This window comes from Bombina bombina, chromosome 4, assembly GCF_027579735.1.
Source record: "Bombina bombina isolate aBomBom1 chromosome 4, aBomBom1.pri, whole genome shotgun sequence".
Lineage (NCBI taxonomy): Eukaryota > Metazoa > Chordata > Amphibia > Anura > Bombinatoridae > Bombina > Bombina bombina.
Genome location: NC_069502.1, coordinates 744,590,722 through 744,610,105, shown reverse-complemented (window position 1 = coordinate 744,610,105; position 19,384 = coordinate 744,590,722). Strand labels below are relative to the sequence as shown.

The 19,384-nt window shown below is 38.3% G+C and overlaps 1 protein-coding gene across 3 annotated transcripts in view; it reads right to left on the bottom strand.

Annotated features, from left to right (window-relative positions):
- Positions 1–19,384, bottom strand: part of PHF10 (PHD finger protein 10) — a 123,664-nt gene that overhangs the window by 37,728 nt on the left and 66,552 nt on the right. For 2 of the 3 annotated variants that reach the window (XM_053710996.1, XM_053710997.1), the window contains one exon: positions 9,394–9,520. In XM_053710996.1, the coding sequence (XP_053566971.1) occupies positions 9,394–9,520 (127 nt within the window). Of the gene's footprint in view, positions 1–9,393; positions 9,521–15,079; positions 15,985–19,384 lie in introns of those variants that run through there. The other variant, XM_053710998.1, reaches the window with a different exon arrangement.

Genomic DNA, 19,384 nt, shown 5'->3' with positions numbered 1-19,384 from the left:
ACACTTAGCTTTGGTAGATTCAGCACTAGACAGCAATTTTCCTGTAGTATCTTCTGACTCAGATGCAACGTGGGACATCTTGCAATATGTAAGAGAAAAAACAACATATATATAAAGCAAAATTGATCAAATTCCTTAAATGACAGTTTCAGGAATGGGAAAAAATGCCAAAGAACAAGCTTCTAGCAACCAGAAGCAATGAAAAATGAGACTAAAATAATGTGGAGACAAAAGCGACGCCCATATTTTTTCGCGCCAAATAAGACGCCCACATTATTTGGCGCCTAAATGCTTTTGGCGCCAAAAATGACGCCACATCCGGAACGCCGACATTTTTGGCGCAAAATAACGTCAAAAAAATGACGCAACTTCCGGCGACACGTATGACGCCGGAAACGGAAATAGAATTTTTGCGCCAAAAGAGTCCGCGCCAAGAATGACGCAATAAAATGAAGCATTTTCAGCCCCCGCGAGCCTAACAGCCCACAGGGAAGAGTCAAATTTTTTGAAGGTAAGAAAAAATGATTAAATCAAATGCATTATCCCAAATATGAAACTGACTGTCTGAATATAAGGAAAGTTGAACATTCTGAGTCAAGGCAAATAAATGTTTGAATACATATATTTAGAACTTTATAAACAAAGTGCCCAACCATAGCTTAGAGTGTCACAGAAAATAAGATTTACTTACCCCAGGACACTCATCTACATGTTTGTAGAAAGCCAAACCAGTACTGAAACGAGAATCAGCAGAGGTAATGGTATATATAAGAGTATATCGTCGATCTGAAAAGGGAGGTAAGAGATGAATCTCTACGACCGATAACAGAGAACCTATGAAATAGACCCCGTAGAAGGAGATCATTGCATTCAAATAGGCAATACTCTCCTCACATCCCTCTGACATTCACTGCACGCTGAGAGGAAAACCGGGCTCCAACTTGCTGCGGAGCGCATATCAACGTAGAATCTAGCACAAACTTACTTCACCACCTCCATCGGAGGCAAAGTTTGTAAAACTGAATTGTGGGTGTGGTGAGGGGTGTATTTATAGGCATTTTGAGGTTTGAGAAACTTTGCCCCTCCTGGTAGGAATGTATATCCCATACGTCACTAGCTCATGGACTCTTGCTAATTACATGAAAGAAATGGATGCATACACCAGTCCTGTCAACGGGTTTCATCTGTCCTGCGCAGACTTCTTCAAGACGACTCCAGACACGGGGTGAAAAAGGTGCCAGAAGAACAAAAAAATACAGCTGCCTCAGACAAAACGCGGGCAGGAGCTGTGGACTCTACCTGTCAGAAGAAAAGAAAATGATCTTATCTTTAAAATAATAAACCAATCAGGCCCCCTACACCTCAGACAGGCTGAGGTGCCTTACCGTAACACTTATACACAATTTGGCAGTCTCTAAAATGATCATATAGTAGATCAACACTGAAGAGACTAAAATTCAATGATGCTGCTTCGCTCCGTGAATATCCGACAGCAGAGAGAAGTCACATGACCGGGAGAGAGAGAGGAAACTACGCAGCAAGTAAAAGGCGCACGTTTCCCTCTACCTACAACACCGGAGCTTAATTTACACAAATGCTTAAGCAGTCTGTATGAAGCTTGATGCTCCTTGTTTGTCTAAAGACCGCTGCTCCATAACTTATCCGCCTGCTCTCAGGCCGCGGACAGAAATTAACCCGATCGAATACAATCGGGTTGATTGACACCCCCTGCTAGCAGCCAATTGGCTGCAAATCTGCAGGGGGCGGCATTGCACCAATAGTTTACAAGAACTGCTGGTGCAATGACAAATGCCGACCGCTCGCAAATTGACAAATATGACCCCTAGTCTCAACATACATAATGTGCCCGTGCACTGCCAAAGAAAATCCTGTATAAAGGATTTTACAAAATGTCCCCATCTACTGCATATGACATATTCTTCTGAAGTTCAAGTCTCCAAGACCTAGAAGACAAAAGCACTAACCTGCAGTCTAGCTGTCCGACAGGAAGACAGCTCACAAGGCGTGAAAGGTTACATACTCTGGCTTTCTGTACCATGGGCAGCAATGTGTTAGGAAACAAAGCAAGAACTACCTCACAACTTCCTAACTGCTTAAAAACCACCACTACTCTACTGAAGAGATTGACATGGACTCAGCTAAACCCAAATCCTTGCTTGCAGGGAAAAGTCCCCAAAAAAGGAATTAATTTCTTTAGACACCAAACTTCACCTGCTCCATTGACAGAGGCAAAGAGAATGACTGGGAATTATGGGTAGGGGAGTGACACTTAACATCTTTGCTGTGGTGCTCTTTGCCTCCTACTGCTGGCCAGGAGTGATATTCCCACTAGTAATTGAATGACGTTGTGGATTCTCCATACCTTAGGAAAGGAATACTAAATTACAGGTTACCTGATTGCAGACCAAAATAATGTCCCTGATGGTCTTGTGGTAGTTGACCCTATCAGCCAGTAATCCATTGATAGATAGGCATAATTTGTACACAATAATGAACTTCCTGTTAGAATTGCTGTCAATTTAAACATATTTTACTTAAAATGTTAAAATATTTATGCATGAAAACTTTTGAGTACTATATCCCTTTAAATGTTGTCTCGTAAAGACGCTAAAATCAATATTAAAGATTCACGATTCAGATAAAACATGCAATTTAAAAACAACTAACTTTCCAATATGCTTTCGTTATCAAAACGTGCATATCATTTTATATGCACACTTTGAGGTTCAACTCCTACTGAGCATGTGCAAAAGTACACAGTTTATATGTATATGCATTTTGTGATTGGCTGATAGTTGTCACAGGGTATAGAAGGAGGGAAACTTGTATTAACTTTCTACTGCTCATTTTAAATTCAAAGTGCTATTGCATTGTCTTTTTTTTTTTTGCTTTGCCTCACACTCCCTAGATAGGTCGAAACGCAACTGTCCCTTTAAGTAAAAGTTTTGCTTTGCCTCACACTCCATAGATCAGGGCTTCTTAAACTTTTTCCACTCGTGACCCCTTTTTTGCGCGAGAAATTTTTACGTGACCCCAGGTATATAAATCAAACATTTACTGATAATAAAATCATGCTCATAAACTCCCCCCCCCCCTTCAATGTTCACTGCCCCTTCCATGCTCACTCCACTGCCCCTTCCATACTCCCCTTCATATTCATACCCCCTTCCATATTCATACTCTCTTTTGGTACGTGAATAGAATCCCTGCTCATCTGCAACCTATTCACTGCATTCTAGTGCTCTCTCCTCTCCTGTAACTCTCTTATGGTACGTGAATAGAATCCCTGCTCATCTGCAACCTATTCACTGCATTTTAGTGCTCTCTCCTCTCATGTAACTCTCTCTTGGTACGTGAATAGAATCCCTGCTCATCTGCAACCTATTCACTGCATTCTAGTGCTCTCTCCCCTCCTGTAACTTTCTTTTGGTACGTGAATAGAATCCCTGCTCATCTGCAACCTATTCACTGCATTCTAGTGCTCTCTCCTCTCCTGTAACTCTCTTATGGTACGTGAATAGAATCCCTGCTCATCTGCAACCTATTCACTGCATTTTAGTGCTCTCTCCTCTCATGTAACTCTCTTTTGGTACGTGAATAGAATCCCTGCTCATCTGCAACCTATTCACTGCATTCTAGTGCTCTCTCCCCTCCTGTAACTCTCTTTTGGTACGTGAATAGAATCCCTGCTCATCTGCAACCTATTCACTGCATTCTAGTGCTCTCTCCCCTCTTATAACTCTCTTTTGGTATGTGTATATGTATACTGAGCAAACGATTTTAAGTTTTAATTTAGTCCTGCATTTATTGCAATGTTCTCCCAATGTCTTACTTCTAATGTTTTGTTAATTGCCATGTGTTTTAAGTATCTCATTGTTTCCTTATGTAATTCTGTCTTATGTGTTTGATTGGCTCACACTTTTGTAAAAATGTTCATTATATTCATATTCCTTTTTGATACCTCTTGCCTCTATAAGAAACTACTTTACTCAATTACTCCTTCCCCCTCTCCACCTGCACTGTTCATTAGCCCATCTCTCTTAAACTCACCTTACTTTTGTACTCATGAACTTTACCTATTCCTAAACACCCCCCCCCTGCACCTCATCCCAAAACAGTCTCATTACTGCAAATCTGCATCTCACCTCATGTCACTCTCCCTCTTGCTCATACTAGCTCTGTTGGTGACATCTCCCCTAATCCTGGCCCCCAACAACTTCCTAGCCGTGCACATGCATGTGTACCTTCCCACAGACTCAGAAAACAAAACTCTGTTAACCTCACTCACATTCCTCCTGTATTAAAAGCCGCTACCCCCTTCACTTGTGCACTCAGGAACTCTCGCTCTGTTTGCAACAAGCTCACCTCTATCCATGACCTTTTTATCTCCCACTCTTTCAACCTTCTGGCTCTCACAGAAACTTGGCTTTCTCCTTTAGACACAGCATTCACTGCTGCATTGTCACATGAAGGTCTCTACTTCAGCCATACTCCTAGGTCTGGTAACAGACAAGGAGGTGGTGTAGGTATTAAACTTTCCTCTTGTTGCACCTTTCAACAAATATAACCCATCTCTGCCCTCACATGTTCCTCATTTGAAACCCACAGGATTCGCTTATTCTCTCCCCTCTCTATACGTGTTGCAGTAATATACCGCCCCCTGGCTCCTCAACTCAATTTCTAGATCACTTTGCTGCCTGTCTACCTTATTTCCATTCCTCAGACACTCCTGTCCTCATTCTTGGTGACTTAAACATCCCTCTTGAAAATCCCACTGCCTCCTCTACAAAACAACTTCTGCAACTCATTTCCTCTTTCAGTCTGTCACAATGGAGTGACTCTCCCACTCACAAGATGGTCACTCCCTTGATCTCATCTTTAGCTATTGATGCACTATTTCAAACTTCACAAACTCCCCTTTTCCTCTGACCATCATCTCCTCACTTGCAACATCTCATCCTTCCCTACAACTCTCCCTCCTTCTACCCCTCACACCAAACTTCACAGAAGCATTATGTCATTAGATCAGCAACCGCTCGCTAATTATCTCAAACCTCTCATCCATCTCCTTTTCCTGACCTGACCAATCTATCTGCCACTATAATTCCATCCTTACATTGTTCTTTGACAATCTGACCCCTCCTACCATAGCTCGGAAATCACACAATCACCCTCAGCCCTGGCACACTCCTCTTACACGGTACCTACGCAGATGCTCCTGTACCGCTGAGTGGCACTGGAGAAAATCAGTTTAGCCGACTTTTTTTTCACTACAAGTTCATCTTGAACTCCTACTACTCTGCCCTTAATCTTTATAAGCAACACTACTTCCCTACTCTTATCTCCACTCTTTCTTCAAACCCAAAACGACTGTTATCCACTTTCAACACTCTTCACCGCCCACCCCCGCCTCCTAATACAAGTTCTCTGTCAGCTCAAGATTTTGCCAGCCACTTCAATAACAAAATCGATTCCATCATAAACAAAACCCGCTCTTAGCATGCTTCCATCCTCTCACACCTTCAAAAGCTTGCAATTAACCAAAAGCCGCATAGCCATATATTTAGCGCTTTCGCCCATGTTACTGAGGAAGAAGTTTCTGCACTTATACTGCGCTCTCACCTCACTATCTGTCCCCTCGACCCCATCACCTCACAGCTACTTCCCTCCCTTTCTTCTACCCTTACCCCTATACTCAAAACACATTTTCAACCTCTCCCTCAGCACTGGTATATTTCCCTCATCTCTAAAATATGCACTGGTCACACCTATCCTCAAAAAAACTTCTCTCGATCCAACCTCCCCATCCATCTACCACCCTATTTCCCTACTCCCTCTTGCCTCAAAGCTTCTTGAAAAGCTAATGCATGCACGCCTATCCCATTTCCTTAAATTACACTCCCTCCTTGACCCACTGCAATCTGGATTTCACCCCCATCACTCCACAGAGACAGCAATAGTTAAAGGGACAGTCTAGTCCAAAATAAACTTTCATGATTCAGATAGGGCATGCAATTTTAAACAATTTTCCAATTTACTTTTATCACCAATTTTGCTTTGTTCTCTTGGTATTCTTAGTTGAAAGCTTAACCTAGGAGGTTCATATGCTATTTTCTTAGACCTTGAAGGCCACCTCTTTTCAGAATGCATTTTAACAGTTTTTCACCACTAGAGGGTGTTCGTTCACGTGTTTCATATAGATAACACTGTGCTCATGCACGTGAAGTTATCTGGGAGCAGGCACTGATTGGCTAAACTGCAAGTCTGTCAAAATAACTGAAATAAAGGGACAGTTTGCAGAGGCTTAGATACAAGATAATCACAGAGGTTAAAAGTATATTAATACAACTGTGTTGGTTATGCAAAACTGGGGAAAGGGTAATAAAAGGGATTATCTATCTTTTAAAACAATGAAAATTCTGGTGTAGTCTGTCCCTTTAAAAGGGATACTGATTTTTTTTCTTTCGCGATTCAGTTAGAGCATGCAATTTAAAGCAACTTTCTAATTTACTCCTATTATCAATTTATTTGTTCTCTTGCTATCTTTATTTGAAAAAGAAGGCATCTAAGCTTTTTTTTGGTTCAGGACCATGGACAGCACTTGTTTATTGGTTGTTGAATTTATCTACCAATCAGCAAAAACAACCCAGGTTGTTCACCAAATATGGGTCGGCATCTAAACTTACATTCTTGCTTTTCAAATAAACATACCAAGAGAATGAAGTCAATTTGATAATAGGAGTAAATTGGAAAGTTGCCTAAAATTGCATACTCTATCTGAATCGTGAAAGAAAAAATTTGGGTTCAGTGTCCCTTTAAGGTTACCAATGACCTACTCACAGCTAAATCCAAAGGCCACTTCTGTCTGCCTATCCTCCTTGATCTGTCTGCAGTCTTTGATACTGTAGACCACCCTCCTTTGCTCCAAACCCTCCAATCCTTTGGCATTTGTGACACAGCCCTCTTGTGGTTTTCTTCCTACCTGTCTAACTGTACCTTTAATGTAACCTTCTCTGGGGCTTCCTCTGCCCCGTTACCACTTTCTGTTGGGGTACCGCAAGGCTATGTCCTCGGTCCCCTTCTATTCTCAATCTATACGTCATCATTAGGTTCCCTAATAAAGTCCCACAGGTTTCAATATCATTTGTAAGCCGACGACATTCAAATCTACCTCTCTGCTCCAGACCTATCTCCTTCCTTGCTAACTCGTGTCACTAACTGTTTTTCTCACATCTCTTCCTAGATGTCCTCACTACTTTAAGCTAAATCTCTCCAAAACTGAGCTCCTTATTTTTTCAGCTTCTTCTAAAATCTCCACCCCCCATCTCTCTATAACTGTTGACGCCGCCATCATTACCTCTACCCCGCATGCCTGATGTCTTGGGGTCACACTTGACTCAGATTTTTCTTTCACTCCTCACATTCAGGCCTTGACTAAATCCTGCTGCTTCCACCTTAAAAACCATCTCCAGAATTAGACATTTCCTTACACAAGACACAACTTTGACCTTGTCTCCAGATACTCTCCCTCCCGTCCCCTTTGCTCCGCTCACGACCACCTACTCTTGTCCTCTCTTGTTACCTCCTCACATTCCCGTTTACAGGACTTCTCCAGACTGGCTCCCATCTTGTGGAACCCTCTGCCTCGCTCTACAAGACTCTCCCCTAATTTTCAAAGTGTCAAGCACTCCCTAGACTCTTCTGTTCAGGGATGCATACAACCTACACTAACCTTTCCTATACCAGTTCCTCTCCTACATTTCTATCCGCCATAAACTTCCTTAGAATGTAAGCCTAAGAGCCCAACTACTTGCCTATCACCTTAACAAGAGGTGACTACAACAGTGTGACTCTAAACAGGGTCCTCTACCCATTTGATCCCAATAATTGCTACCTTGTATACCGCCTATGTTTATAGCGCTGCGGAATCTGTTGGACTCTACAAATAACCGATAATTATAATAATAATACTCCTCCTTCATGCTCATACTCCCCCTTTCCATGCTAATACTCTGCAGTTCAATGCTCATACTCCCCCCTTCCATGCTCACTGCCCTGCTCCTTCCATACTCCCCCTTCATATTCATACCCCACCTTCCATATTCATACTTGCCCTTCATACTCCCTCTTCTCTCCTGAGCAGCACAGTGCACTGGGTGGAAGTGACAAATGATCACTTCTTCCCAGCCCTGCCGTGAAGGATGGCACAGGTTGCACACCCCTAAGAACGACCTTAAGATCACGGGCGTTTTAATAGCGCTTGCGTGATCGCGGACATTGTGTGTGATAGTGTATACACGATAAAATATGGAATCAGGAGGCCCCTTCTTACACGCGACCCCCACATTAGGGTTACGCGACCCAACCAACAGTTTAAGAAGCTGTGCCCTAGATAGGCTAAAACGCAATTATTATTTTTTAACCCTTTCATGCTGGGTTAAATTTGTCAAATTGTGCATGCGATTGCAAGATTTCAAAGATGGGATCTGGTCAGGGGGGCAAGCCTACAACGCTAGGCATGCCCACTATGACCCGATCCCATTCAAGAAGCACAGTTGGCTTCTGTACAGCCAAACGGCTAGGACGTTGCATGCCGACCTAACAGTGCTAAAAGCCCACGGCATTTAGGATGGCATGCAATATCCCAACGTCGGGAAGAGGTTAAAATGCTGCAAGGTGCCTAAACCAGCTACTGCATTTGCAGAACCTGGCAGGCTACAGAATGAGTATTTCGGCATTTCTAGGGAACATAGTCATGTCGAAGTAGCAGCAATGCACTACTGGAGCTAGCTGAACACGTTAAATAGATACTAAATACAAATTTTTTGTTTAATGATTCAGATAGAGCATGCAATATTAAGCAAATTTCTAATTTACTCTATTATTAATTTTCTTCGTTATCTTGGTATCATTATTTAAAAAGCAGGAATGTAAAGCTTAGGAGTCGGCTCATTTTTGGTTCACAACCTGGGTTACACTTGCTTATTGGTTTGCTAAATGTAGCCACCAATAAGCAAGCGCTATCCAGGATGCTAAAACTAAAATGGGCTGGCTTCTAAGCTTTACATTCCTGCTTTTTTTTTTTTAAATAAACATAGCAAGAGAACAAAAGACAATTTGATAATAGGAGTAAATTAGACAGTGGCTTAAAATTGCATGCTCTATCTGAATCAAAACAGTTTAATTTTGACCATCCCTTTATTGTCCTTTTGAAGAAGTAGGGGTATGGAGATAATTGTCAAAATTTATAGAATTATACATATATTTCAGTGTTCTCTGAACAAACTGTAATCTTTTTTTCTGGTGAAAATTTCCTTACAGTTCAACATAAAATTAATCTATACATTTGCAAATAGGTATTCTAGTACTTACCACTGTTCTCGCATTGGGAGCAGTGTATGAGTTTCTCGGATTTTCCTTTCTTGGCGGGATCCTTATCTTTATCCTTAGCCTTACCCAACAGACAAATTCCACAAATAGCATTTGGTTTGGACTTTCGCTGAAAGGGTAGAAAAGGACTATAATGTTAGGTGATAACATCCCAATGTGAGCTCAGTATGATCTTAGACAGTTGGCTATTTCAAATGAATTACATTAAGCAAGCAATTGGAATGCCTCAAAAATTCTAAAGCTGCACTGCATTGGAACACGAGTCTGTATACCTTAAAGGGACATAAAACACTGACATTGTAATATAAAATGCTTAAAGGTTTTAATTTAACGGGACAGTCTACTTTTTTCTAGTTTAAAAAGATAGATAACACCTTTACTACCCATTCCCCAGATTTGCACAACCAACATTGTTATATTAATATACTTTATAACTTCTAAGATTCTAAGCTCATACAGGCCGCCTCTTATCTCAGTGCTTTTCTTTTTTTAAGCTTTTTACAATCTTTCAATAAAGCCAGACAGTACTAGTTCATATGTGCCATATAGATAACATTGAGCTCACTCTCATGGAGAATGATAATGGGTACCCAAGAACCAGCACTAATTGGCTAAAACACAAGATTGTAAAAAGCTAAAAATAAAAAAGGACCTAGAAAAAAGGGTCAGTCTGCCGGGGTTTAGATACAGGTAATCAGAGGTAAAAAGTAAATAATAATATAACACTGTTGGTTATGCAAAACTGGGGAATGGGTAACAAAGGGATTATCTATCTTTTAAACAATAACAACTTTTAAGTAGACTATCCCTTTAAGTAATTTGTGCTCAGATTTTTAAATATTAGAAGAAAATAAAAATACTCATTGACATATTGGTCCAGGACAAAATAAGTTTGTTGCAATTGGTAATACAACTCAATGCAAATTAGACAACAGTAGCAAGAAATACCAATTATTCTGATATATTAATTATACACATTAACGTACGTGCTCTGTTCTTCATGAATGCCTACACAGATTTTCACATATACAAAAAGTGCACTTCCTAGGCATATTGACTTCAAAGTACATTTTTTAAAATTTAATTAAAAGGAACCATATACTACTAGGAGTAAGCTGATTCAAGACGCATTAAAATAAAAAATAAAAATTAAGCCAATGTTACCAGGAATATATACATACATATATACACACACACACACATACATACATACACAGTATCTCACAAAAGTGAGTACACCTCTCACATTTTTGTAAATATTTTATTATATCTTTTCATGTGACAACACTGAAGAAATTACACTTTGCTACAATGTAAAGTAGTGAGTGTACAGCCTGTATAAAAGTGTAAATTTGCTGTCCCCTCAAAATAACTCAAACACACAGCCATTAATGTCTAAACCGTTGGAAACAAAAGTGAGTACACCCCTCTGTGGAAATGTCCAACTTGGGCCCAAAGTGTCAATATTTTGTGTGGCCACCATTATTTTCCAGCACTGCCTTAACCCTCTTGGGCATGGAGTTCACCAGAGCTTCACAGGATGCCACTGGAGTCCTTTTCCACTCCTCCATGACGGCATCACGGAGCTGGTGGATGTTAGAGACTAGCACTCCCCCACCATCCATTTGAGGATGCCCCACAGATGCTCAATAGGGTTTAGGTCTGGAGACATGCTTGGCCAGTCCATCACCTTTACTGCTTCAGTATGTCACAGTACATGTTGGCATTCATGGTTCCCTCAATGAACTGTAGCTCCCCAGTGCCGGCAGCACTCATGCAGGCCCTGACCATGACACTCCCACCACCATGCTTGACTGTAGGCAAGACACACTTGTCTTTGTACTCCTCACCTGGTTGCTGCCACACACGCTTGACACCATCTGAACTAAATAAGTTTATCTTGGTCTCATCAGACCACAGGACATGGTTCCAGTAATCCATGTCCTTAGTCTGCTTGTCTTCAGCAAACTGTTCGCAGGCTTTCTTACCTTCTGGGACGACAACCATACAGACCAATTTGATGCAGTGTGCCGGGTATGGTCTGAGCACCGACAGGCTGACCCCCCACCTCTGCAGCAATGCTGGCAGCACTCATACGTCTATTTCCCAAGGACAACCTCTGGATATGACTGAGCACGTGTACTCAACTTCTTTAGTCGACCATGCGAGGCCTGTTCTGAGTGGAACCTGTCATGTGAAACCGCTGTATGGTCTTGCCCACCGTGCTGCAGCTCAGTTTCAGGGTCTTGGCAATCTTGCTATAGCCTAGGCCATCTTTATGTAGAGCAACAATTCTTTTTTTCAGATCCTCAGAGAGTTCTTTGCCATGAGGTGCCACGTTGAACTTCCAGTGACCAGTATGAGAGAGTGTGAGAGCTATAACACCAAATTTAACACACCTGCTCCCCATTCACACCCGAGACCTTGTAACACTTAACGAGTCACATGACACCGGGGAGGGAAAATGGCTAACTGGGCCCAATTTGGACATTTCCACTTAGGGATGTACTCACTTGTTGTTGCCAACGGTTTAGACATTAATGGCTGTGTGTTGAGTTATTTTGAGGGAACAGCAAATGTACACTGTTATACAGGCTGTACACTCACTACTTTACATTGTAGAAAAGTGTCATTTCTTCAGTGTTGTTACATGAAAAGATATAATATTTACAAAAATGTGAGGGGTGTACTCACTTTTGTGAGATAACATATATATATATATATATATATATATATATATATATATATATATATATATATACACACACACACACACACATACATACATATATATATATACTATACACACACACACATACATACATATGTACTGGATTATTCTGTATTTTGGAATTCCAGATATGCACGTTTTTTTGTTTTGTTTTGTATATAAGACACAATAAGGGAAATGCAATTAATGCATTACTGTGATTCCTCCTAATATACAGAAAAATAATAATAAGCTTAGCATTTAGCAGCTGCTAAAGGGAAACATAAGCATAATCATTACACAAAAATTATAGCACCATTCTATCAACCTATTTTTCTATTAAAAAAATAATAATAAAAAAAAATAATGTAACTAAATAATAACATCACACCGTAAGCCTACCAAAATAACTATATTATAGACATTGGTAAGTAAACTATCCTAAAAAGAGCTGAAACTAGTACATAAAAATAACAGAATATTGACATATTGAGCTTAACCTACACAAGAAACTGATATGCACGATTACTATTAATAGAAGGAATTTGTAATTGTTCATCATGAGCAAAGAGCTGTCAAAATTGCTGAAGATGCCTATTAGGCTTTGTAAATTAATTTGGTTAAAAAATTTATATGTTCAACTAAATGGAGTATTACCAACAATAACCATCACATTTTGTCCAGGACCATTAAAACAATAAATACATTTCTTTCACAGCAGTTTTAAATCATGCAGCCTACTTCTACTGTGGTTTACTCTGTTAAAGGGATACTAAATTCAAAAGTAAAATAAAAAGAAATTCCTGAGGAGGAAAAAACTTAAGAGGATGCGCTTGGAACACAGGTTATCAAAGTGGGACCTACCACTTTATGATTGGGTTTGTACCCGTATGCATAAATAAAAAAAAAAAAAAAAAAAAAAAAAAAAAAAAAATTATTTTTTTATAAACAGCACAGTGTTTGGTATGTGTAAAAAATTATAATAATGACGAAAATAAATTGTGTGTAAAACAAGTGCTCAGGACAATTTGTGTATAATATTAGTGATACATTGAAATAATCAGATATCACAGATAAACAATGATATTTGTGGCGATTAGTAAAATATATAAAAAAAGTACTTATCAATGTCCCAAAAATTGCTGTGATGTAAAAAATAAGTGTCCAATCCTAATATGTGAACAGTGATGTGTTCAGGTGTTTGGCGTGCTCCTCTTGTGTCCCGCGGTGCGATGGGTCAGGGTGTCTAGAATGGAAGATAAACAAGGGGCGCCAACATAGTGTGATGTTCATCAGGCCTGATGAAACGGTCTGGAATAGACTGAGAAACGCATTGCAAAAAAATACTGTTTGTTTTATACCACGACCCGGTATTTTTGCTTCTTTCCACGATCCACTTGTTTTTGAAACAGGACTTTTACCACGGAACCTTTCATACACTGACACTGTCGTTTTTGGAGAAAAGTCTCGGTGGCGTGAGTGCAGCAGGAGAACACCTATCAGCTTGCAGCTCACCTGGTCCGGCCATTGGCCCTGAAAAACGTGGGTGCTACTTTCTAGATGCCTATCTGGATTCCACAGGTCCTCTGGGTGAGACCTCCAGCGTACTGACTGCTGGAATTTGAATGTCAGCCTGCTTTATCGCACCTTATTCATTTAAGGTGCCACTTTCCTTGTGAGTAGTTTTTTGCACATCACTTTTATATTTGTTGTTTGAACGATTCACACTATGTTGGCGCCCCTTGTTTATCTTCCATTCAAAAGTAAAATGTCATGATTTAGATAGAGCATGAAGTTTTAATACTTTCTAATTTACTTGCATTACTAAATTGTGCAGTGTCTTTGCATATGTACACTTACTAAGGCACCAGCTACTACTGAGCATGTGCAAGAGTGCAAAGTATACAAATTTGTGTCTGTGATTGGCTGATGACTGTCACATGATACAGGGGCTGGTACATTTCAAATAAAATACATTTGTCAGAACAAAATCTACTACTCCTTTAAAATTCTGAGTTCGTACATTGCATTGTCTTTTTGTTATGCACTTGTTGATTATGCAGTTCTACTGTATTTAATGGTCCTTTAAGGTATGGTGACCCACTGTACTACTTACAAATGCATTACACATCTGAACTTAAAACATTTATACAGTTTTCATAGATAAAAGGAAAAAAATCCTGTCCCACATATTAATACATTTTGTGCATATACATACATAAATACATATACAGAAATTATTGTGGACATGAAACCCAATACATTCCTTTCCTGATTCAGATAGAGCATGCTACTTTAAACAACTTTCTAGATATTTTCTTTTTTTTTTTATTAAACTTATATGCTCTGTCTAAATAAAAAACAAAAATATTTTTGGGTTTCATGCCCCTTTAAAGCATTTTACAACTAGAAGGAATTCAATTGTATAGGGCATAAGCGTAACATAAAATAAAGCAAAGCTGACCTTTGAGTACTTGCTAGGGCATTAGTATGTGAAACCTCAAAAACATTTAAAAGCCCAGAGTTGCCATCACAATTATTAAAAAATTAAGGAAAATTAGTAGTTATTAAATTCTTATTGTTTTTTTTTTAATTATATGTGGAATACAAAGCTCTAGGATTTTCCACAAATTTGTATCATTGTAGCATAAAGTTTAGATTTTGAATTAAAAAGCAATTAAATACATAAAGGGACATTAAACTCCAAGTCAAATTTTGTTGAAGTATAGTTTTTACTATTATTTAACCCATTTAAAAATATCTTTGCATAAAAAAGGTTTCAGGAAAATTTAAAACAAACATGAAAAAATGTGCACACAAATACTATATAGCAGTGTACACATCTATTGACTGACAAGAACAAGCCTGCACAAATGTTCCTTTAAGCAGTACCAGGAAGCATGTTTAACAAGCCTAATTGCATACCTTCCTTTTAAAAGATGACAGAGGCATTCAGAATGACTAGTATGTCATTTATTTCAAAATGAAGCATTGTCAGTCTGTATTATACACAAGTTAAAAACAGTAAAGTTATAGTCTAACATTTAGAAATAAGTTTTAAACAAAATAAATATAACGGAAGTAAAGCTGTACACTTAAAAACCTTTAATTATATATCTGTCCTATATTATTCATTCCTTTTTTACCCTACCTATGGTTTATTTTATAAATCCCTGGAGTTTTAACAAACCTTTGGCTTATTCTGCAATTTCTATTCTAAAATAGATCACCTGCATGTCAATGTGAAACATCTTCACAATACCTTAAAATTGTCAAACAAGCATTAACAAAATAATACAAATCAAATTTTTATCATATTGTCTATGGAAAATGTAACAAGTACAATGGCTTTAATATATTGGCACCTCTATTTGTTCTGCGTGTCTTACAGTTCCTATTTGTTTTAAAATACCCTTGTCTATATTTTTATAAGAGACCTGAAGAGTCACATCCCTATTGCCTTATTCCAAGACGTATCGAAAAAGGTTAAATATTTATACCAATATGAATACTGCTACAGTTCAAATGTTTAGACAATAATAAAATATATTTATATGCTATGGATAGAATCTCATGTCGACATATAACTTTGGTCACCAAAAATATTGTAGCGCAACAGACATTGCTTTTTAAATAGAAGTCAAGCTAAATATTTACAAAAATAGTGTGTAGATTTTTTGAAACATATCTATCCTTTAAAATGTATATTCTGTTATGGAAACAGTTACTTGTAATAAATAGCAAAACAACAAAAAAGGGGGGGGGGGGGGGAGCTTTACACTAATTTACTTTGCAGAGAACTTTTCCCTGCACTGGGAGGGTTAATTGATGAGAATTCCTTCGGAATCTTTGGAACACCAAACCTGCAAAAGATAATACAAACTATATTTCTGACATAAACCAACTGTAAGATTCATATTTTCAAATAAGAAATAAGTTATCACAAATCATTTATTCTCTTGTATATGAAATTCATTAAAATATTTCCTGTAAAAAAAAAAGGATATATATATATATATATATATATATATATATATATAAATTATATATATAAATCACTTAGAAGAGGCACACCTTGGCTTTCTACAACTAATATTTTTTTTCCTCCAAATTATCCTATCATTTGTTACAATATAAAACCTCAATAAGCAGCACATATAGAAAGTGAGAGGAGGACAGGCGTAGTGGAAGCTGTGGTTTTAAGTTTGTTTTTATTTGCTGTTTATTGCGGTCACTGATGAGTGTTTCTCTTACATGTAACATGAGCTGGTTTACTGGTTTAGTGAATACTAGATACATAGGGAGTCAGATTTGCCCATGCTCAGAAGAGGCAAAATGCAACCTAATTGCCAACATGTCAGCTATCTTATTTCCCTGAGAATATCTTTTTTCCCAGCAAACTCAAAACTATACAATTATTTTATGTATAGATCATGACATGTACAACAAAATGTGAAAAAAAAAATATTTTTATTAAAATTTTAATTAAAAAAAGGTGGCAAACAAGTGTGTTTTAGTTAAAAGAAGGGGTTATCCCTCATATAAATAAGGGACTTTGTGCACAAAGGGGATCCCATGAGCCTCTATTCAAATACACATTTATTGACTCCAGGTTATCACTATTACCTCAGTGATCACCTGTCAACTAAAACTTTTATAGGGGCTTTATTTTGAAGAGGGCCTTATGGGCTTTATAAACAAGGGTGTCATGAAGTTATCTAGGCTTTTTTTGATCGCTTATTAAAGTGTAAATGTATTTAAACATTTGTGCACTACTGAACCTAGCTGCCAGCAAGCCAATCATGAACAGTAGTCACAAAACTAACCAATTATCATCAAGGGTCAGTAATGCAAACACAAATTAAAGTAAATAATGTTTGCATTACAATGTCCTGTTGCTACACTCATTTTGTTAACACAATTTACCAGGTTTTGCAAATCAAAAGCAGTTCTAGGTTACACTTATTGAAATGTCTAGTGTAATCAATGTCCCTGGTCTCCACTGCTATGACCAATTAGGGACATGTGTAAATGTGTTTGTACGCTTAGCTAACCAATCAGTATGAAGAATGTTGCAGGCTCAGGTAAATATGACCATACTGAAGTACAGTTGAGACACTGCATCCTCTCTGGAGGGAATTGGAGCAAACACACTTTTTAGGGGTATTTTATCATTAATGTATATTGCAATGTTGCTTATTTTCCTTAATTGAAACATTTTATAAGATTAAATGTTGAGGTTAATGCCCCTTTAAGAAGTTGACAAAATTCATAAAAAGCAGTGTTTAATTATCCTAAAATATGACATTGTGAAAACACAAAAAACAACAATGTTTGCTATGCCATGGAGACTATATAAACAATATATTATATCTAGCTGTACTATATTTTACAGGCAATCACACATTTAGAGAGATAAAAAGGTCAAAATTGAAATGTGCATGATTTTTAAATAGAAGCTGCACCGGATTTAGATTTAAGTAGTATTGACTCCTATCTCCTTTCTTTTTCATATATATTTTCTAGTAAAAGTTATTACTATTTTTCAGTGGCATACATGTGTATGATGTGAGAGTCTGTGCACCAGTATTGCATCTGTAAAGTAATTTGTGTCATACAAGCAACTGCTGACTCTGAGTAAGACATTTTTTTTTTGCCAATGGAAGTATATTGTAAAAAGGATTTTATTTCACATTGTAATGCACAATTTCATTTATGACCTTTCTATACCTATAACTTTATAACTGGTTAAAAGGATCAAATACACCCTGTTAATTTCTGTATATTATTGTGTGACTAATTGCACTTATATAAAAATAGTTGTTTCAAACTTTATCTCATTTTAAACAAAATATATAAATATCTTAGATAAATACAACTTAAAGGGACACTGAACCCAAATTTGTTCTTTCGTGGTTCAGATAGAGCATGCAATTTTAAGCAACTATATAATTTACTCCTATTATCAAATTGTCTTCATTCTCTTGGTATCTTTATTTGAAAATAAAGATAGCAAGAGAACGAAGAAAAATTGATAATGGGAGTAAATTAGAAAGTTGCTTAAAATTGCATGCGCTATATGATTCATGAAAGAAAAAAATTTGGGTTCAGTGTCCCTTTAATATCATTCACATCAGCCATAGTGCTGAATTAACTATATCGGCGCTTAACTAAATAGACACTATTTTACTAGTGTAAAAACAGAATTTATGCTTACCTGATAAATTACTTTCTCCAACGGTGTGTCCGGTCCACGGCATCATCCTTACTTGTGGGAATATCTCTTCCCCAACAGGAAATGGCAAAGAGTCCCAGCAAAGCTGGCCATATAGTCCCTCCTAGGCTCCGCCCACCCCAGTCATTCGACCGACGGACAGGAGGAAAAATATAGGAGAAACCATATGGTACCGTGGTGACTGTAGTTAGAGAAAATAATTCATCAGACCTGATTAAAAAACCAGGGTGGGCCGTGGACCGGACACACCGTTGGAGAAAGTAATTTATCAGCATAAATTCTGTTTTCTCCAACATTGGTGTGTCCGGTCCACGGCGTCATCCTTACTTGTGGGAACCAATACCAAAGCTTTAGGACACGGATGAAGGGAGGGAGCAAATCAGGTTACCTAAACGGAAGGCACCAGGCTTGCAAAACCTTTCTCCCAAAAATAGCCTCAGAAGAAGCAAAAGTATCAAATTTGTAAAATTTGGCAAAAGTGTGCAGTGAAGACCAAGTCGCTGCCTTACATATCTGGTCAACAGAAGCCTCGTTCTTGAAGGCCCATGTGGAAGCCACAGCCCTAGTGGAGTGAGTTGTGATTCTTTCAGGAGGCTGCCGTCCGGCAGTCTCATAAGCCAATCGGATGATGCTTTTAAGCCAAAAGGAAAGAGAGGTAGAAGTCGCTTTTTGATCTCTCCTTTTACCAGAATAGACAACAAACAAAGAAGATGTTTGTCTGAAATCTTTTGTAGCCTCTAAATAGAATTTTAGAGCACGGACTATGCCCAAATTGTGTAACAAACGTTCCTTCTTTGAAACTGGATTCGGACATAAAGAAGGTACAACTATCTCCTGGTTAATATTCTTGTTAGAAACAACCTTTGGAAGAAAACCAGGCTTAGTACGCAAAACCACCTTGCATGGAACACCAGATAGGGCGGAGAACACTGCAGAGCAGATAACTCTGAAACTCTTCTAGCAGAAGAAATAGCAACCAAAAACAAAACTTTCCAAGATAGTAACTTAATATCTATGGAATGTAAAGG